Source organism: Typopeltis vanoorti, chromosome 22 (assembly GCF_054136105.1).
Source record: "Typopeltis vanoorti isolate ZY-2024b chromosome 22, IOZ_Tvanoo_1.0, whole genome shotgun sequence".
Taxonomy (NCBI): Eukaryota; Metazoa; Arthropoda; class Arachnida; order Uropygi; family Thelyphonidae; genus Typopeltis; species Typopeltis vanoorti.
Window position 1 is genome coordinate 38,027,233 of NC_143570.1, and position 23,128 is coordinate 38,050,360.

Here is a 23,128-nt window from a genome sequence, read left to right on the forward strand (position 1 = left end):
TGTTTTAAGTATTTCAGATTGGGTATAAGAAAGGAAGATGTCCAGGAAGGCTAATATTCTCTCCTTTTCATTTTCCATGATGAAGTTGATACATGGTGTAAGCTATTGATTTTGGTTAAGAAAGTCAGTAGAGATACTTCTGACTATGGCAAGGTGCGAACCAAACATATTATCCATGTAGCATACCCAGAAGGAAGGTTGAGGTAGTATTGAGGAGAACAGGGAGTCTACAAGATGGTCATTCACAAACCATTAATCACCTGTACTTCTCAATTTCTACTTGGAACATCTTCAAAACTTTCTGTTCCACTCAATACAACCTCAACCTTCCTTCTGGGTATACTATATGGATGATGTATTTGCTATCTGGCCAGACTCAAAAGCATCTTCAGCAACTTCACCAAGGAAAATGAAAAGGAGGAAATATTAGCCTTCCTGGACATCCTCATTTCCTGTTCACTATAAACCAACCTATATATGCTGCTACATACGTGATTCGGCCTCTCATCTATCTCAAAAAAAAAAAATAATAATAAATAAATAAATAATAAAATAAAATAAAAAATACGCATCTTCAAATCTTTGCTCAACAGAGCAGATGTTATCTGCTAAAATTCTAAGGATCTCTACCAAGAACTGTGCATATCCAATGTATCATACTCTAGAATGGCTTCACCTCAAGGAAGTTTAAATGCATCCTGTATACTTACAAGGGGTCCCTAAGAACCCTGAACCTGCACACCAAGTCCCTATCACACATCACAGGAATCTTGGAGGCAATTGCAAAGATCCTGAAAAAATAAAGTTTAATCCATACATTCTACCCTTTCAACAACATCTCCTCCTGGTTACTGTCCATGAAAGGTATGAGAGTGGTCTGAAAAGTTCTCGGCCTCGACCATAGATAGCAACACTACTCGGCAAGATTTTTTTTTTCTAAGCTGGTACATCTGTCATAAGCATCTATGTGAAATTGCAAGTCATTCTATCAAGTAGTTTGTTTTATACAGCTGTCTGAAGCAAAAGTTTTGTCTGTACTCCTTGAAATGGATAAAATTGAGTATTGTGCGGTTATACAATTCTTTGTAAAAGAAGGTTTAACGCTAAAAGAAATTCATTCGAAGTTCATAAAAGTTTATGGGCACTCTTCTCCTTCGTTTTCGACAATTAAGAATTGGGCTTCCAAGTTTAAACGTGGCCGTACCAGCCTTGAAGATGATCCACGCGAAGGATATCCAAAAAGTGTAACACAACCAGAAATTATTGATCACGTGCACGATATGGTATTGGATGACCGGTGAGTCAAAGTGCATGAAATTGCTGGGACTATAGCCATTTCAAAAGAATGTGCAGGATATATTTTGCATAAAGAATTTCCAATGAAAATGTTTTGTGCAAAATGGGTGCCGAGCTTGCTCACAGCAGATCAAAAATGGACTTGCATGAAAATCTCTGAACAGTGCTTGGAGCATTTTAACAAGAATAAAAGTGATTTTGTACGTCAATTTATTACTATGGATGAGACTTGGATTCACCATTATACACCACAATCCAAACAGCAGTCAAAACAGTGGAACAGAAGCTGGTTGTTCAGCATCAAAGAAAGTCGGTTCCATCAGCAGGAAAGATCATGGCATCGGTGTTTTGGGATGCTAAAGGCATTTTGTTTATTAATTATCTTGAAAAGGGTAAAACAATAACCAGGGAATATTATTCCGATCTTTTAACCAGACTACATGAAAAAATTTGTGAGAAAAGACCCAGTTTGCAGAAGAAAAAAATCATCTTTCATCGGGATAATGCATCTGCACACAAAGGTGTTTTGGCAATTGGAAAATTAAGGGATCTGCACTATGAATTGTTGGAACATCCACCCTATTCCCCAGATTTGGCCCCCTCTGACTTCTATCTCTTCCTCGCTGGTCAGCGTGTTTCTTTGAATCAAGACATGATTGCAGCTGTAGAGGGGTATTTTGCAGATCTTACCAAGAACCACTACAGGGACGGGATAATGGCGGTGGAGCATCACTGGAATAAATGTATTAGTCTTAAGGGAGGTTATGTTGAAAAATAAAAATAATTTTGAAATTATAAATTTGTATTTTCATTGTTAGGCCGAGAACTTTTGATCACCTTCGTATACAGCCCTTTCCCCTGTCTGGTGTTCACCAGGTTCAGCATGATTCCCATGATTTTTCAACTATCTGTCGTAAAGTGAAAATCTGATCCTGACAATCCCCATCTGGCCTTGCACAGCATGGGTGAGGTGGATGGAGACTGACCATAGTATCCTCTGGTCCAATATTTGTCTTTTACAATGGTTCCAGTTTAGGCCTTTTAAAATGGTTCCTAAGAACCCTGAACCTGCACAGCAAGTCCCTATCACACACATCACAAGCATCATGGAGGCAATTGCAAAGATCCTGAAAAGATAAAGTTGAATCCATAAGTTGAATCCACGAAAGAGATATACAGCCATTTCCCCCCCTGCTGTTCACCATATTCAGTGTGATTGGATGTAAATAGGATGTTCGGTTGGAAAATGACTTCAAGAACACCATTCTTATATCGGCAACAATACACCAAAAAAATCTGGCCTTGCACAGCATGGGTGAAGTGGATGGAGACTTAACATAGTATCCTTTGGTCCAATATTTGCCTCTTACAATGGTTCCAGTTTAGTTTTGAGCAGTTATTTAGAAACAGCTGAACACTTCTACGCTAAACTTAAAACATTGCCCAAACTTAAGTCTGAACTGTCTGTCCATGGAAAAGGTTTGAGAGAGTTTCTCATAAATGAAAGCAATAGCATGCTTTACTTCTTTTTCCTCTCTCCCATTATATATATATATATATATATATATATATATTATTATTATTATTATATTTAATATATGATGCATTGTCATTCAATCGTTTTATGTAATTTCTATTGTATTATCTTATTTCAAATATTAATTATTTTAATTGCAGTTTCATTTTATTTTGTAACCACCTACATGGTAGCAATTGCAACATGTGGCTCAGTTCTATAAATAGGATTAACATTTTTTCCTATCTTCACCTTGTGATTTTGCTGATGCACTGATGATAACCAGTTAATTTCTGGTTAAAATATTTGAAATAATAAATTACTATTCTTTATTCTTGTAAATACATCATCATCAAATTCCTGATATATACAGGAATGGATAGATGAAAATGGGATACTGTATAGGGGACAGCATGGTTTTGTGAAGGGTAGATCATGCCTCATTAACTTGCTTAAGTTTTATAACACAGTGACGGCTGAACTGTGTAAGGGTAATGGATACACAGTGATACTGCTGGACCTTGCTAAGCCTTTTGAGAGAATACCACATGGAATTCTAATCAGTAAACTGCAGCATAATAGGGATGGATATAGGGTTGGTGAGATGGATAGGAGGGTGGTGGATGGTGAGATATCAGAGAGTAGTTTATTCAGGGGTAGAGTCCAAAAGACGACCTGTGACTAGTGGTGTGCTGCAGGGTTCTGTTCTTGGATGACTACTATTTAATTTCTTCATTAACGATATAGGAAAGGATCTAAGAGGAACTGTTCATTTGTTTGCTGATGATGCAAAGTTGGGTAGAGCAATAGTGAATGCACATGTCAAAATTTTGCAGGATGATTTGGACAGATTGGAAGACTGGGCTAAGGAGAATGGATGTCAATTTAATGTGGCAGAGTGTAAGGTTATGCATTTTGGGGTGAAAAGATTAGCAGCAGTATACCACATTGGTGGAATTGAACTCCAGGAGATTGACGAAGCCAGGGATTTGGGAGTGTTGGTGGATAGGGAGTTGAAGTTCAGGGGGCACATTGCAAAAGTGGCAAAATCAGCTCATCAAATCACTTGGTTACTGAAGAATACTTTGACAAGCAGAGACAAGCAAGTTATTGTTCCTCTGTATCAAGCCTTGAATAAGATCCCATGTTGATTACTGTGCCCAGATCTGGGTGCAAGGGTTTCTTCTCAATGGGCGGGGGGTGGGGTGGGGGTGGAGAGGATCCAGAGGTGAGTGACCAAGATGATTGCAGTTCTATGAAATGAAACTTATGAGAACAGGTTGAAGGTTTATGGGTTGCAGAAATTGGTTGATAGGCGGAAAAGGGGTGATATGATTGAGACATTCAAATTACTGAAGGGTCTCTATAATATTAATTCAGAGGATATTTTTCAGAACAGGACTGGTGGTGGGAGGACTAGGGGCCATCCATGGAAACTGGGGCAAGAGTATGGTTAGCAAGGGTGTTAGAACTAGATTTTTTACTTGGAGAGTGGTGAATGAGTGGAATAAGTTGCCAGAGTCTGTTGTGGGTGCCATGACTGTGAACAAGTTCAAGGCAAAGTATGGTAAATACTGTTTGGATGTTGAATAGTTGTTCTTGACATGATGTTTAGGGCCTCCCTCGATGAGTCTACTCCTTGGAGTTGCCTGTAAAAATAATAATAATACCCTCAAGGGGTGTACAGGATATGATAGTACTAACTGCTGACTTACAACTAAAATAAATAAAGTATTGCTTGATATAATGTCCCACTGACACCATATAACTGTAGCATTTCGAATAGCTTCTCTCTTGGCACCTTGTCATATGCCTTTTCCAGATCTACAAAACTTAAATACAGATCTTTGTTATATTCCCATGATTTTTCAACTATCTGTCGTAAAGTGAAAATCTGATCCTGACAACCTCTGTTTGACCTGAATCCAGCTTGTTCTTCAATAAGCTTGTCTTTCACAATCCTTCTCAAGTATACTTGCATATATCTTACCAGAACACTCAGTAGAGAAATACCTCTGTAATTCTCACCTTCAGTTTTATTTCCCTTTTTATATATGGGTACTATGAGAGCTCTACTCCAATCATCTGGAATTCGTCCCTCTGTCCAGGCCTTCTGAACTATGCAGTACAGCCACTATAAGACTTTTATACCGCCATACTTGAGCATTCCTGGTTGAATATCATCTACTCCAGCTGCCTTCCACATTTCAGGCCTTTGATGGCTTTTACTACTATGGATATGTATCCCTGATATCATGCCTGTTGAGTTTTTTTTATTTTTTATTTTTTATTTTTTTTTTTTATTACTGTGCTATCACTGACTAAGTCAGTCCATAAGTTAAAATTGGTTTGAACATTGTCTTATATACAGCTAATTTAGTGTTTTAACTAATTTCTCTCTTATTCCATATAAATTTATTCAGTTGACTTCCTACCATACCAGCTTTGCTGATTCTGTTGTCTACTTCCATATTTAATTTACCATCTTCACTAAAAATCGTGCCTACGGAGATGAAATGTTTCACTTGTTCTATAGGTTCTCCATTCACAATGCAGTTGATATTTTCAATGGTTCTCCCTATTTTCATTTTTTTTCATTTTCACCAGTTATTCAATTTAGTCAGAAAATCTTGCGGACTTGTAGCAGATTTATTTAGAAGTATGACATCAGCCGCATAAAGCCAGGAGCTGACATTAATTCTCCAATTTTGATATCAGGTATAATACCACTTTATTTCATATGGTGATCCATATAGATAATGAATAACAGAGGTGATAATGCATATCCTTGTCTGACACCAGATTTCACATTAAACCATCTTCCTGTACTTCCTTCAATTCTAACTGCTGATTTACAACTCAAATAAAGACTAAGTATTACTTGATATAATGATCCACTCACACAGTATCACTCTCAGGGTTTAATCTTGGAGGGGGGGGGGGACCTGTGTTGAGTAGAAGATTTCAGAATACACACTATGCATCGCATATGACCTATGACTGAGCATCTGCAATGATCGCTAATTCATTAGTATAGAAATAGAAGAACGAAAGAACATAAATTTAAAAAAAAAATTTTATTAATTAGGAATATATTTTTGGAAATTTTCTAGTGTTTTTCGTTTTTCATTATTGGGGGGGAGGGACAGAGCCCCTTTCATTTTTTGTTCAACAATCTTTGCGTATTTTAGTCTACAGTTCACATTTGAGAACTGCTCAACTTTTATTCCCTTTAAAACTTTCTTACTTGTTATTCTTTTCAATAAGAAATTCAATTTTATCCTGCTCAAGATTAAATAGTGATCACTTCCAATTTCAAATCCTCTGTACACTCTGGTGTCCTGCACCAAGAAGAAAATATCACTACCAACAATAATATAGTCAATGAGACTTTTCTTATTCCTTGCCTCTTCTCTCCATGTGAATTTGTGCACATTTTTATGTTGGAACATGGTGTTAGTAATAACCAGTCTATGTCCTAGCAGAAATCCAACAGGTATTTGCCATTATTATTAGCTTTGCTGTTTACTCCAAATTTTCCCAAAATATTTTTGTATGTCAGATAATCATTTCCTACTCTGCTATTTAGATCTCCAACAAGGACTACTTTTCCTTTTTCATTGTGTCAGTTGCTTTCTCAAAAAATTTCTCCACTTCTACCTTAGTAGAACCTTCTGTGGGACCATAGGCACAAATAAGTTTCATTGTCCAATTCCCCATTCTGATATTTGTCCACATCCTCTACTTGAGCTGCCTGCCATTCAAGAAGATTAGCCTCGTATTTAGTGTTGAATACTATGGCTACTCCTTGTCATTGCCTGTCAGAAAGATCTCACCAGAAAAATTCTTTTTTGTTTCTGTCACTCCTATTATGTCAATCTCGTACTTATCCAATTCCTCAGCTAGCTCCACTTCTTTGCCATTCTGCTTCTTATGTTGATAGTACCGATCTTCAGCTCTGGTGACATTGAATTGGGGTGTGTTTTAGAATTTGTTCCAGTAGCTGACTTTTCGCTGTTCACCCTGGTTCCCTGGTAAAAACAACAGGGCCCTTGTTTAACCGGGCGACGCCCCAGCCGGCATGAAATTCTGTCATGTTGTACCATCATTTAATATTGTGGTTTAAGCCAATAAAAATACAATTTGGTCGGCTAAGTCCCAAATTGCCAGCCCATCCTCATTCGTTCAGTATCAAGGTAGATATCTAACAGGGTGCGCTATGAGAAGGTGAGGATTGGACATTAGGTCAGAAGCCCTGGTCAGTTCTCCACATTCCTTTAAAAGCTATGTGGAGGTCTCCTCTCAGTTATACAGCTTTCACCCTTAAGCACCCCTATGTGACTTTTGTTTAGCTTTCTTACATTTGTCTCTGTATTCTCTAAGAGCACAAGCTGAATCTCATCTTATTTGCCAGCAACTTTTGATATGCTTTCTTCTTATCCCATTGCTGACTCTAATCACTTGTGTCCACCATGGAGTTCTGATTTTTCTATCCTTGCAGACAACCTCAGTACATGCATCTCTGGCTGAATCAATCAATGTTTTCTTCAGGATTTGCCAGTGAATCTGCAAGATTTGGTTCCTGTTCTCAAGCTTGCTCATTTTTTCTTGAATAATGTTTATGTATATTAGTCTACAGCTCACATTTGAGCATGGCCTTCACATCCTGAAGCAGGCCCCCAGGCCAGGATTTTTGGCAGGCCCCCCTACCTGTCACTCAGGTTAAGAACAAGGTATTGCTATACAGTCTCTATGGTTTAAGATCAATTAGTTTAAATGATAACTCAAAAGTAATATTTATTTAAAAAACTACCAACATCTACATAATACAAACTAATAATAATATTCAAAATTACTTCAAAGTATATTTTCTAGCTTTTGTCGACGCAAATTTATCAATAATGTCAGTAAAATCAACTCGCTTAGCCAAATCATTTTCGATGCACAAAATTGCTAGGTGATTAAATTGTTCTTGGCTACTTGTGCTTCTTTGCCATGTTTTCAATGAATTAGCCAGTCTGCTGAATGATCTCTCAGCTGAAGAAACAGTAACCGGTATTGCAAAATAGTTTAATGGAGAGGCAGATATTCACAAATATACCTTGCAGGTTTTTGTCATAAATTGTATTCAGAAGTCTCAGCAGACTTGTTTCTGTGCCAAAAACTATCTTATGAATACTTTTAAGGTGAAGAATTTCATTCAATAATTCTTTTGACAGATCTTTTTCACAAGTTTTGCTGCTTTTGCGATAAGTTGACCATCATCCAAGTTATGGAAATTTAAAATAGATGAGAATAATTCACATATATTATCTGCTGCTTCGAACCTTGTTTTTAAATCATTCATAATGAAATCCAATACTGGATAAATTACAAAAATTTTGAAAGATTTCAAAATTTTTGTAATTTATTTCTTTTTGTAATTTATTTTTGTAATTTGAAGTTACACACCGATTGCTTCAAGCAACTATAATAATGTTGCTTATTGTCAATATTTGCTAATATTTTGTGCCAAAACATTGTCATTAGCATACCTTTATAAGATCTGAAATATTTTTTCATGCCTTTAATTGTGTTCAGTGTTGAAGAAGAAAGCGAGATGGGTGAATAAAAACTGAAAATCAAAGTAAATCCTTTCGAATGGGAAGTTCAGAAGAGTAACCATAAGTCTGAAAAGATGGATAATGGGTTGGAAACGATTGCAAAAGCTAGTAGTCCCTCTCGGCATATATTAATTCATATTTTATAAAGTTTCTTTTTGTCATTTGTTAAATCTCACTTAACTGGCCGACCCGACAAGATGGGCCCCTAATTCTGAGCCCCCCCCCCCCAGGCTAGAGCCCTTTCAGTCCCACCCTTGTGGGGGGGCCATGCATCTGAGAACTGATCAACTTTTATTCCCTTTAAAACTTTCTTAAATGTTCTTCTTTTCAATATGAAATTCAATTTTATCCTCCTCAAGACTAAATGGTGATCTCTTCCAATTTCAAATCCTCTATACACTAGTATCCTGCATCAGTGAGAAAACACCACTATCAACAATAACATTGTCAATGAGACTTTTCTTATTCCTTGCATCTTCTCTCCATGTGAATTTGAGCACATTTTTATGTTGGAACATTGTGTTAGTAATAACGAGTCCATGTCCAGAGCAGAAATCCAACAGGTATTTACCATTATTATTAGCTTTGCTCTTTTCTCCAAATTTTCCCAAAATATTTTTGTATATCTGACAATCATTTCCTACTCTCCTATTTAGATCCCCAACAAGGATGAACTTTTCATTTTTCGTTGCATCAGTTGCTTTCTCTGAAGCTTCAAAAAATTCCTCCACTTCTACCTTAGTAGAATCTTCTGTGGGACCATATTCATAAAGAAGTCTCATTGTCCAGTTCCTCATTCTGATATTTGTCCACATCACTCTACTTGATATTGCCTGCCATCCAAGAAGATTAGCCTCGTATTTAATGTTGAATACTATAGTACCTCCTTTTCCCTGATTGTTATTGTCTGAATATAACATTTTTTATTTATTGCTTAGAAAGATCTCACCACGTTTTGTCTTTTTTTTTTTTTTTTTTTCCCTCTATCACCCCTATTATGTCAATCCGGTACTTATCCAATTCATCAGCCAACTCCATTTCTTTGCCATTCAGGCTTTTTATGTTGATAGTACTGACCTTAAACCCAGGTGATGTTGAGTTGGAATGTGTTTCAGGATTTGTTCCAGTAGCTGACTTTTCGCTGTTCGCTCTGGTTCCCTGAAAAAACAACAACATGGGGCCTTGTTTTACTGGGTGATACCCTAGCTGGTATGAAATTCTGTCATGTTATACCATCATTTTACATTGTGGTTTAAATCAGTAAGAATACAATTTGGTTGGCTAGAACCCAAATTGCCAATCCATCCTCGTCTGTTCAATATTCAGGTAGATACCTAACAGAGTGCACACGATGAGGATTGGACATTATGTTAGAGGCTCTGGTCAGTTTACCGCATTCCTTTAAATTAAAGGCTTTGTGGAGGTCTCCTATCAGTTATACAGCTTTGATTCTTAATCACCCCTCTTCCCTAAAATTGGTTAAAGCTATTCAGATGAGAGAAATATAGTTCGTACATAATCTTTCCCACCCCTGCAAACTAATCTTTATGCACAACAGATGCTAGCATTTTTACATTTATGGAGAGGAATGATAAATGATAGAAGCTAGTTCAGCAGAAGAGATTCCATGAGAATTATCATAAGAGCTGTTCTGCTGAACTGGTTTCTGAACATCATTTATCTCCACACCTGAATAGTATTAGCAGCCGTTCATCAGTATGCATTTAATTTCTAACCAAACTTCTCATCCTATTTGTTCCATCAGGACTATGATCTCCAAACACAAGAATATGTGGCTTTTTAATACCATGTTCTAATGCAATCTAATGCTATATACGTTAGGTTTTACAACCTCTTGTAGTTGTAAATGGCATTAATATAAAGGGGAGGGACTTATTTCAAGGGTTTAAAAACGATGTACTTCAAGGTATTTCTAAGATGGTAATATGATTGTACTAGCATGAAACACACAAGCTAGTGCATTAAAATTAATATAAAAGAAAATGTTACTCAACCTATAGACTGAACAGTGGCTCCGACTTCTTTATCTCCATGAATGATATGGTTTGAATCTGAAAGGAGTGAAACTGCCAAAGAATCTTCTTTTGTTAACCTAATAATTGGTTCATGTTCAAATCAAATTAGAGTTAGAATATTTGAATTAGGATTATTTTATATTAATGTGTTTTAAGAGAAACATTATGCAATAAATATAATATTTGGAAATTAGACATACATCAAAGAGAAAAGGAGAGAGATCAGTGGCGGTCGGTGAAATTTTAAGTGGGGGTGCTGCCCACACAAAATTAAAAAAAAAATTATTTTTTTCCTAATTAGTAACCAATTTATTAATAAATTGGTTACTAATTAGGAAAAAACAATATTATTTTTTTTTTATTTTGTATAGGCAGCACCCCCACTTAAAATTTCACCGGCCACCACTGAGAGAGATAAAGAAAGAGGAGAGCAGGTAGTTTTCTTTTTAATTCTTCTTGTTTATTTCAAATCTCATAAATTCATTAATCACACTATTCCATTCTTTGTTCTGAAACATTTTATGCATCTTACCATCTTTTTTGAATTTATTCATACTGTGTATGCTTACTTTTTAATCCATTATTTTTGTCTTCCATAAGTATCTTACTGATCTGATTTTTTCACTTCACACTTATGATTCTCTAACCTTTTATTACTAATTCACCAGCTGAAAACTGTCAACTTCAGTTTGATGAGTGCTAATTTAATAGTTCAAAGGCTAAAACAATATAGACATTGAACTCTAATGGAATCAATTTAGCTATTAGGGCTCAACAGATACGTTTGTCCATGGTAAGTAGCTGCAGAACTGGAAAAAATAATACAATATTTTTTAATTTAATAAAGATAACTGTTTAAACAAAATTAGAGGAGTGGTAAATGAGAGATGCACAAAGTTTCTTTTCCTCGAGGTAAAATGAATAGAGTGATTGAGGCGGTGAATATGAGGAGTAAGCAAGCAAAGGAGTTGGTAGTAGTGGTTGGGACAAATTACTTGACTGGGAACAAGGAGAATGTAAGATTGGATATCAGGAGGTTGATGATAAGGATAAAAGATAATAGTGTGATAGGAAAGGTAGCCAGTGTGTTGCCCAGGTATGACATTGATGAGATGAGGCAAAGAGAAAGAATTATGAATATATTAGCAAAAATGTGTGAAGAGAAACGAGTGCAGTTTGTTAATGTGTGAATGAGTTTGAAGGAAGAATTGAACTGTATAGGAGTAATGGACTAGATTTAAATGGTTTTGGTTTAATTAGTCATTTGGAGAGATTGCTTTTGGAAGGGAGAGAAACGAGTGCAGAGAATGAATCTGAGCAAGTAAGAAGTGATGTTAAATAGTGAGATAGTAAGAAAGAAGAGATTCAAGTGATGCTTATGAATGAAGTGGATAGCACGATTGTAGAGAATGAGTAAATAAGTGTGCAAGATAACCAAGGAAACGGGAAGATTCAGAGTGGACGGGAGAACACAGCATGAGAAAGGTTGATGCTCCAAAAGGATGTGAATGCATGTGTAGACACAAAAAGGGAATATGATTAAATTAAATTAATAAAATTTCATTTAAAGAGCTTTATATATAAATCAATATGTTGTAAAATTTCTTTAAAGGAATAGATATTTTATATGATTACATTAATATATACTAGTTTTTAGATATATATTAGTTTATAAAATTCCTTCATAAAATATCTTCATTCATAAGCAAACATAAGTGGTGCTTATGAATGAAGTGGGTAGCATGAGTGTAAAGAATGAGCAAACAAGTGTGCAAGACAACCAGGGAAACAGGAAGATTCAGGGTGAACAGGAGAACACAGCATGAGAAAGGTTGATGCTCCAAAGGGATGTGAATGCATGTGAAGACACAAAAAGGGAATCCAATTAAATTAAATTAATAGAATTATAAAATTTCATTTAAAGAGCTTTATATATAAATGAATATGTAAAAGTTATAATAAATTTGGTTTAATCCTTTATCCAAGTGTGAGCAAACAAAGTTTGCACCTGAAAGTATCTTCAGGACTGGGTTAAGGTGGTACAACACCAGGGCGACTCCTTACAAAAGGTGGAGCAAGCTACTATTACTCCTATCTCAGTATCTCCCATAATGCAAAACACATCTCCTTGCGGATATGTCTAATGTTATGCATTAAGGGAAGGGCCGCTACCCAGACTAGTTTTGACCTTTAGTGAGGTCTCTTCAGTGGGAGCCAGGCCCAAGTGGAGATACCAACCAGAAGCATTAGTAAGGTCATCTCTACCTATAGGAGTTGCCAAATGGTGTGCCACCTTTTTAATAAATTACTCTGGATTTAGAGAAAGATGTTGAAAGTTTATTTTTCACTTGGTTAGAATATAATAAATTTGGTTTAATCCTTTATCCAAGTGTGAGCAAATAAAGTTTGCGCCTGAGTAATTTATTAAAAAGGTGGCACACCATTTGGCAACTCCTATAGGTAGAGATGACCTTACTAATGCTTCTGGCTGGTATCTCCACTTGGGCCTGGCTCCCACTGAAGAGACCTCAGTAAAGGTCGAAACTAGTCTGGGTAGTGGCCCTTCCCTTAATGCATAACATTAGACATATCTGCAAGGAGATGTGTTTTGCATTATGGGAGATACTGAGATAGGAGTGATAGTAACTTGATCCACCTTTGCAAGGAGTTGCCCTGATGTTGTACCACCTTACCCCAGTCCTGAAGATACTTTCAGGCGCAAACTTTGTTTGCTCACACTTGGATAAAGGATTAAACCAAATTTATTATATTCTAACCAAGTGAAAAATAAACTTTCAATATGTAAAAGTTCTTTAAAGGAATATATATTTTATATGATTTTATTAATATATACTAGTTTTTAGATACATACAGCAATCCATCAATTAATGTGCCTAATGCGTTCTTTAAAACAGGTGCATTAATCGAATATAATAACCTATGGATGTATAATTCGTTCCTCAGATTTCTTTTCTGACCCTTAATTTTTTTTATAAAAGAATTAGGGCATGTCTTAGGGCATAGTTAAAGGAAAACCATGAAGCTGAAAGACAATGAAACACATAAAAAAAAAAATCAGCTAACGCCTTTTTATTCCCGTATACGGGAGTAGGCGAGGCCATTTAGCCCTATCTAACTTTTGGAGACTGAGTGGGTAGTTCAATCTCCACTGGTACCAATCAGAGATAGATGGCCCAAGGCTATCACTAATTAAGCGGTACACAGTGAAGAGAGACGGCTCAAATGTGCCGCCATCTCGTGGTCCCTAACCCTAACACAATATATTTTTAATGTCTGAAAATAATTTGGGTTCTACGGTCGATTTTCTTGAGTTTATGGGACGAAAAACCCGAGTTTCCGGGAGGAAAAACCTGCTTGCCCGTGCCAGAGATCGACTAACTCGGGAACTTGGGAAAAGGTTTAGAAAAATTTCCTCTAGTCGCCGACTAGACTCGAAACCAAGTCTTCCTTCGTGCGGTCAAGCGCCGTGGTATGCAAACGCCACATCCACTGAGCTACACAGACTCTGAAACATATTCAGAATATAAATTTATTATTCTGCTTCTTAACAAAGAATTGAACTAACGTAGTTTGGCGGGCATTCTGTTTCTTTTTTTCATACAACTGACGGTTGTATGAAAAAATAAATAGGCCCTATTGCCTCTTCTGCAAATTTTACTGGTTCTCTCTTCACCAAGGTCAGTCTCTAAGCATCATGGCTTAAAAACTTCGATTGTACAAAAACTATTTTCAAATTGTTTCTGTGAAACCTCTTTGGGCTTGTCAGTGATTAAATTTTCTTCATATTCTTCAGGATCTTCCCGCTGTGCATCTAAATTTAGCAGGTCGGAATCACTCAACTTCTCAGAATGAGATTTAATTAATTTAGATTCATTTGAAAAGCCTCTAAGATCATTTGCACAATGTGGAAGAATGTGCTTCCAAATGGCTCGCATATTGCTAGCAATAATTTCATTCACCTTTGCGACTTCATAACCAAGCTGATATTTCTCTGATTTGGCTAGAAAAGTCTTGGAAGGCATTCGCTTCCAAAAAAAAAGCCAGTTTCATCAACACCAAATATTTGTTGATCGCAATAGTCCCCTTCTTACACAATTTTCTTCAAAATCTCTGGATATCTCCTTATCTGCACTTGCAGCTTTGCCTGTGATTAGAACATTATGTAGGCTTTTTCTCTTTTCAAAAAGCTCAAATCACCCAGCACTAACATGGAATTCTTCTTTTCCATCACTGATAGCCCTTTTTTTCCAGGCTACAAAGAGACAATGCTTTTGATTTAATAAGGCCAGTGTTTAGCGGGATCCATTTTTGGTTACAATCTTTGATCCATGTAAAAAGAAGTCTCTCTAATTCAATCATTATAATACTTTGATTTTCAGTGCATGCATGATGAACTTGAAGAAGCCTTACCTTTCTCTTTGTATTCAGCAGTTGAGTCACCCATTTTTGTGTTCTTATCCTATCTTTGCTCTGGACTCGCCTTGTTCATTTTTTTTTATTATTTCAAATTTTTCTTCCAATTAGATTACTTTTTGAATCATTTTCACACTTCTATTTTTTTGCTCACTAATTCTTTTACTCATGATTAAAGGGTAGGAAAATAATTTTAAATAAAAAAGGAAAACAATTGCATGAGATATGATCAGCAAATTGCTATGTAATTAGCAGACGATATAAATTTTTGCGGTAAATTTGGAACATAGTGTAGTATGCCATTAAAAGATCTTTGTAAAATGTTTCAAATCGGTAACTAAATTATTTCATCCTGGTGAGTGATTTTTTAAAATAGTTAGCCATAAAAATATATAGATCGAAAATTTTTAAAATCTAACATTTATTTTTAAGATGTATATAGGCGCACTAATACTAATCGAATTTAGTATTGAAAAAAAATGACACACTAATCGGGAGCGCATTAATCGAGGGATTGCTGTATTGGTTTATAAAATTCTTCATAAAATATCTTTAACACATTCAGGTTGGGACAATTGTAGTTCGCTCACCATGAACACAACCATCTGTCAAAGGAAGCGAATTCACTAGCAATTTTGTTCCTGCATGTCATTAGACTTTTTGTAATGGTTTCTTTGATTGTAACTAATCCATCCCACATTGAGAAGAGGGGATATGTGAAAAGGGATGTTCTTTTCAGAATATATTAAAAATAATAATAATTAAAGAGAATGATATATTTGATATTAAAAGATGTAAAGAATAGCAAATATAAGGAAGAGAAAGAATAGGCATGAATAAAAATACTTTCGGTACTGTAAAATGGATTATGAATAATTTACATCTGCGATATTATATGTGGTCTAGTGTTATAAGTATCTGGGGGTGGAGTGAAGAATACGTGATTCTATAAACTCTAGACTTTCATATTTGCATTTATGATGGGCATAATTAAAAAAATCAAGAACTTATGAATAGATGGAAAGGGATTTGTTTGCAAAATATAAATCACTAACAGCCACTATACTGCAGAGACAAGAAAAAGTAGTTTTATTGTATCACTGAATAAGGTACAGGGGACATTTGCAGTCTGTGTAATATATTTGTCAACAAATAGTGCAATTACAGACAATTAGGATAAAAATGACACTACCTAGTGAAATATTTCTCTTTCCACAGAAAATATGCTGCATAGACTCAACAAAACAATTTGTTGTACTGCCAAACATAGAAGCTAACTAAAACAATTATCCTAACATTTGTCCAAATTTTCAATTACATGAAATAATTTTCATGTAATTGAAAATTGCTTGAATGCATTTGAAATTTTCGATGTCATTAAGATAGATCACAAACATGCTGCATAAACTTTGTCAGTGATGCCACATGACAACCAGACAGGAGCAGCACACAAGAAAGTGGTAATAAATTCTATCGAAAGTTTTGCAACTAACATGGTGTGACAACTTTGAAGCAGTTCGGCCTGCCCACACAAAGCAGAAGCAGCACACAAACAGTAATGAGAAGTCCTGTCAGTACGATAAACGTACGAAACCTCTCCCAACTTGAACATGTTAAATATCTTTAGAAATCTGATAAAGTAATTTTGATCAAACAGGACATGAAACACATGATCAGGCAGATTTCTGAAAATGGCAAAAAACTGATTATGCTCATTAAAGTAATTAGGATGGTATTAAAATATGGTTGAGTGTTAAACGTAATGAACAATACCCCCCCCCCACACACACACACAGGTATATTGTTATCCCTTAATAAAGAACATGAAAGATGAGTATGACCTAATTTGATGTATAGGAACGTAAGACATGATAATTAATAACATAAAACTGATTTACCTAGGTATTTTTATTAGTATAAAATTTTTGCTCTAGTATCAAGTGCATCTTCAGTATGACTCAAACAACAAGAACAGTAACTGGTATTATTCAACGTTGATGCATGAACTGCATGTTCATGATGTAGAGCATCATGGTCTAATACATTAAGATTCTAGTAAAATTAACTAATAAGATTTAATAATAAATAAAAAAATAAAAATATATAATTAAATTAAACTCCATTTCTATTTAGATTCAGTTGATGTAGCAAGGTCTCGACTCTCTTTGAGTAAATGTTTCAAGAGATTATTACTTTTATGAAGAACTTTACTTTCCTTCCAAAGAACTCTGTGTCTGGTGGTGATAACATGTGATGCCAGTCCTGATTTGCTCTGGTTCGTGGAACTTAATATAGTCTAAATATTCATCACAATACATGGCTGCAGATCTACCTGTTTGGCCAAAATATGATAATCTACATTAGCAAAGAATTTGATATACCTTGTGTGGTCTAATGGAAAAGTTTATCTTTAGCAAAATCTAGAAAAGTAGATATCTTGGTGATAGGATGGAAGGACACTTGTAGACTGATGGATCTAAGTGGTTTGGCTATACCTTCTGAGACATCTTTAATAGAGGAAATGGTGACAGGATGGATCACCTCAATATCACCATTTCAATGAGAGGCAGATGACAAGAAAAGTATAATTATTATTATAGTTTTCCAAAATATTAATTATTTTGGGAGAGCAGCAATTCAGTGGAGCAAAGAGTGTGCTCGACATACCGAAGTGTTAATGGTGCCAAATTTTTGAAAATTATGATGGTGTAAAAGAGGATGAACTGAAAATTCAATATGTATTTTCTTTCTGAATACTGAGAAGTGAATGCTACCATCTGGTTGATGAAGTAATAGGAGATTTAATTTGATTGCTCTCTTCTAATTCAAGAGTGAACTGGATACAATGGTGAAAGGTGTTGATTTTATTGACAAACTTTTGTAAGTCTGTATGGGACCTATGCCGACCTTCAAAAACAGCATCAACATATCTGTACCATAAGTATGGCTTAGGAAGGATGCTATTCAGTATATGTTGTTCTAATCTTTCCACGAAGTAGCTAGTGTAGGAGAAAGAGGATTACCCATTGATGTGCCCTCAATTTGTTGTAAAGTTTATTTTGCTATGTGAAGTAGCCAGAATGAATGGCAAAGTCAAATAGGTTGACAATATCTGTCAGAAAATATTGTTTGAGGAAGTTAAGGTGTTTTTCATCACCACAGAATTTTGGAAATTCAGTCTCACAGAAAATTCTGTTTAATAAGTAAAGTATCTCAGCCATGAGGGATGATGAAATCTTTAACCATCTGATAATAGATGTCATCTGGTAGTTAGTTGGCATCGAAGTAAAGTGGCTTTTAGCTCGTTCTCAAATTGTCTGTTGTAATCATCCAGATCATTCAAAATGAACAGAATTTGATGTTTTTCTGTTTTGCTTTTTTAGAGACAGGAATGTGGAGTACCTTTCACTTCATTTCACTTTCTCTGAGAGTATCTGAAATTTTGGGTGAGCATTTGTGTGGCCAATCTATTCTGGAATCGAAGAGGGGGTTGGAGGAATATCTGTCCTTTATTTTCTGGATTTTGTATCAGACCTCTGTGGTGTTTATGTGGTGACAGATGTGAACTGGATCCATGAGACCTTTTGACTTTGATGGTAAATTTATCATGGTCAGGTGCGAGCAGACTTGAAAACAGCCAAGTTTTGTGCAGTGGGATATTTGCAGAAAAGATCACACTTTGTTTTGGATTTTCAGTATTTAATGAGACTTATTGGATGTGGTTGTTCATACTGGTGATAACGCTTGTATGTATGTTCATACCTTTGTGATAATACAAGTATATCACAATGTAGGATCCTCGCCATGTTTAAAATACATTTTTTGCAGACAGAAGCACACTAGGTTATGTTTATACAAGAGGACCTTGATATCATCCCTGTTTTGGCAGAATCCAGACAGTTCAATTGTAGGAAGTTGTTAATTATTTATGTCTGATAAATTCATCTGACTTCTGGTTTTATAAGGATTTACTTTTATCAGTCTTGGATTTTTTTTTTTTTTTTTTTTTTTTTTTTTTTTTGGGAAGTGGAGAGTCAGTGTCCATCTCTTGCTTCTCAAGAAAAATATCCAAGATGTCATCAAATTCTATTCTATCCAGGAAAGTGGGTAGTTTTCCTTTCCTCTGGGGGGGGGGGATATCCACCAATCAATTAGTTGATTTAGATGCATGTTCTTTATTCTTTGAGGTGTGCAGTCCATTATTTTTCTGACTACCAGGTTTCAATGTAGTGGAATGACATTTTTGGTTTATTTTCAAGAGTGATGCCATATTCATTTTTTCCCCTGATTTGCACTACTGAAATTGTGAATATATCATTCTGCGGAATGATACAGTTGTCAGAAGGAGAAGAGTCATAAGTGTTAACATCTTCTCAGATACTTTTTTTTTTTTTTTTACTGTTACTGTCTCAGTATAAGAAGGTTTTTTTTCCCAGTACATGTTATATCTTATATAAGATGTTAAATCTTAGATGTTATATAATAGAATTATATCTTGAACATCTTACAGATGTTCTTATCCCAGATGAGCCCAGTGTGATTCCTTTTTGTCAGTCTGGTTGGCCAAGTTGGCTATATGAGTAGTGGTGGTGGTGGGGCAGTAGATGGTGTTGATGGATTGAGTGGTGGAGACAGAGAGTTGTAGAGTAGGTGCCCTCCCTCGACGAGTCTTTGGACTCCTTGGAGGTGTCACATAAAAATAATATTATTGTGGTAAACATTCTGTTTACCTCCTGATATGGTATACATTACTTCAGTCTCGATTTTTTGAATCTTCTTTTCATTCTTTCAACTTTGGCATGCTTGGGAGGCTGAATGTTCTCCTTGCAATTAGAACATTTGGGTATTTTGTACTTACAGAATTTATTTTCATGCTTTTGACTGCAATATCAGGCACATATGGAAGAGTCAAGATAGGCAGTCCATGGTTTAGGTATATTTGGCCTAACAGGACAAATGGGATTCCTTGCTTTCACTAATGTTGGAGTTTTGAGGAGTTTAGGATGAGATTCCTGGTTGGTACTAGGATGCCATTCTTATATATGAGAATTCTTATGGTCACTGATCTTTTAATTTGGAGCAATCTTCTCAACAGGAACATTGAGTCTAATCTGATCTTACTCCTTGAGAAAAGTACAAAGTTTTGTGGCAGTGTTACAACAGTTGGCATTTCCTTGATTAACAGTACAAGAAACATCTGAAAAAACTGTTCAGAGACATTTTTTTTGAAACATCCTCCTAGAAACAATCAGAACCTCCATTTATTTCTGGGAGGATGTTTCAAAGGAAATATCTCCTGAACAGTTTTTTTTAACGAATTTCGGGATATCTGCAATTCCTTCCAAACCTTTCTGGATAAATAATAGTGACATTTTCTCAATTGCAAGTTCATGTTGAATGAATAATGAGGAAAGATGGTATATTTGCAGATGTCTTTGGTGTTTTTGCCATCATTTGATGAGTACTGGGTTGGTGCTTGCTGAGAAGCTCTTGATAAACTTGAGGATGAAAGACTGGGGAAAGAATGGGAAAAAGCCTACTGTAACATGACTGACTCTTGCAGACAAGCCCACTCTCAATACTGGCAGGGTCATCCAGGACTACCCAATCTTGCCAAAGTAGCAAAAGAATGCAAATCTGCCTGGATTTTCCCTCTGAATGTCTATAGGTCACCCTGCATGGCAGGGGATTCCAGTGATGGTAATCTGGAAAACTGGAGAATAAAAAACTCAATAGAAATAGAGCAAAGAATATGGGAGAAAATAAACTTTTTTTTTCTTCCTTCCACCATTTAAGTAATGTTTCTGCTGATGGATTCTTGCTAAACAACCCATTTCAAAGAGCAATGCTATTTCCTTTGCACACACCTCCTTAATATACATGGTAATATTGTATCCTGTCTTACAGACTTTAATTTTTGAATATTCATCATCATCATCATCATTATCAAATTCCTGCCATGTACCCTCAAGGGGTGTACAGGATATGACAGTACTACATGAAAAAATTACATCATTACTAACTTCCTATCTACAATTTTCCTCCAAATCAGTCTGTTACTTGTCAAGACTCCAACATTATCAGATCTTATATTTCTATCGTCTAAGGCACTTTGTACCGTATCAATCCACCTATATCTTGGTCTTCCTCTGGGTCGTTTTCCTGCCAACCTGGCAGAGAACACTTGTTTTGCTAATCTTTCCTCTCCCATTCTATTTAAGTGACCATACCATCTGAGATTAGCTCTGCTGACGCATTCCTGGATGCTGACAATGTCAAGTTCTTTCCTAATATCCTCATTTTTAATATGATATTGCCATTGATGCCATCTGTTCATGCCTCTAATCTTTCTCAGGACTCTCATATCTGCGGTCTCTAGTCTTTGGTCAAGTGTTTTACTTCTGACCCAGCTCTCAGATCCATAAGTTAAAATTGGTTTGAACACAGTCTTGTATACAGCTAATTTAGTGTTCCGACTAATTTCTTTCTTATTCCATATGAATTTATTCAATTGACTTCCCACGATACCAGCTTTGCTGATTCTGTTGTCTATTTCTATATTTAGTTTACCATCTTCAGTAAAAATTGTGCCTAAGTAGCTGAAACGTTTTACTTGTTCCACAGGTTCTCCATTCACAACACAGTTGACATTTTCAATGATTCTGTCTATTTTCATTGTCTTTGTCTTTTTATTGCTGACCTTCATACCATATCTATTACAACAGCTATTCAATTTAGTCAGAGAATCTTGCAGACTTGTAGCGGATTTATTTAGAAGTATAACATCATCCGCATAAAGCAAAGAGCTGACATTAACATGTCCAATTTTGATGTCAGGTTTAATACCACATTCCTTCATAATGTGATCCATATAGATAATGAATAACAGGGGGGATAATGTACATCCTTGTCTCACACCAGATTTAACATTAAACCATCTTCCTGTACTTCCTTCAATTCTAACTGCTGACTCACAACTCAAATAAAGACTAAGTATTGCTTGATATAATGCCCCATTGACACCATATAACTGCAGCGTATTGAATAGCTTCTCTCTTGGCACCTTGTCATATGCCTTTTCCAAATCGACAAAACTTAAATACAGATCTTTGTTATATTCCCATGCTTTCTCGACTATTTGTCGTAAAGTGAAGATCTGATCCTGACAGCCTCTATTTGGCCTGAATCCAGCTTGTTCTTCACCAAGCTTTTCTTCCACAATTCTTCTCAACCGTTTCTCAAGTATACTTGCATAGATCTTGCCAGGAACACTCAGTAGGGAAATACCTCTGTAATTCTCACATTCAGTTTTATTTCCCTTTTTATATATGGGTACTATGAGAGCTCTACTCCAATCATCGGGAATTCGTCCCTCTGTCCAGGCTTTCTGAACTATGCAGTGCAGCCACTGTAAGACTCTTATACCACCATACTTCAGCATTTCTGGTCGAATATCATCTACTCCTGCTGCCTTTCCACATTTCAAGCCTTTGATGGCTTTTTCTACTTCAAGTATGGATATGTATTCCTGACTGCATGCCTGGTCAGTGTTTTTTTTATCACTGTGCTGTCATCACGGCTTGTTTCATTTAGCAGTTTTTCAAAGTAATTACTCCATACTTCAAGGATATCTTTTTCTCCCGTTTTCATTTCACCTTTATCATCTCTAATTCCTTTTACATCACTCTTTCCTCCATTCCTAAGCTTCTTCAACAACCTCCAGAATATTTTGCCACTTTCTTGATATTTATTTTCTATATTCTTGCCAAAGTCCTCCCATGACTTTTGTTTAGCTAGTTTTACACACTGTTTAGCTTTCTTACATTTGTCTCTGTATTCTGTAAGAGTAAAAGCTGCCTTATTTGCCAGGAACTTTTGATATGCTTTCTTCTTTTCCTTCACTGCCTCTTTAACTTCCTGTGTCCACCAGGGAGTTCTGATTTTTTTATCCTTGCACACAACCTCACCACATGCCTCTCTGGCAGAATCAATCAATGTTTCCTTCAGAATTTGCCACTGAATCTCCAAGGTTTGATTCCTGTTCTCAAACTCTTTCATTTTCTTTTCAATAATATTTCTGTATTTTAGTCTACAGTTCACATCTGAGAGCTGCTCAACTTTTATTCGTTTTAAAACTTTCTTACATGTTATTCTTTTCAATATGAAATTCAATTTTATCCTGCTCAAGATTAAATAGTGATCACTTCCAATTTCAAATCCTCTGTACACTCTGGTGTCCTGCA

At 35.8% G+C, this 23,128-nt stretch overlaps 2 protein-coding genes across 2 annotated transcripts in view; one reads left to right on the plus strand and one right to left on the minus strand.

Moving 5' to 3' along the window:
• Window positions 1-23,128, plus strand: part of LOC150094329 (ubiquitin-conjugating enzyme E2 J1-like) — a 246,020-nt gene that overhangs the window by 215,911 nt on the left and 6,981 nt on the right. The window lies entirely within an intron of this gene.
• LOC150094330 (mitogen-activated protein kinase kinase kinase 4-like) overlaps window positions 1-23,128 on the minus strand; it is a 104,439-nt gene that overhangs the window by 74,364 nt on the left and 6,947 nt on the right. Inside the window, exon 3 of the mRNA XM_090412402.1 lies at window positions 10,431-10,528. Within this exon, the coding sequence (XP_090268528.1) occupies window positions 10,431-10,528 (98 nt within the window). The remainder of the gene's footprint in view (window positions 1-10,430; window positions 10,529-23,128) is intronic.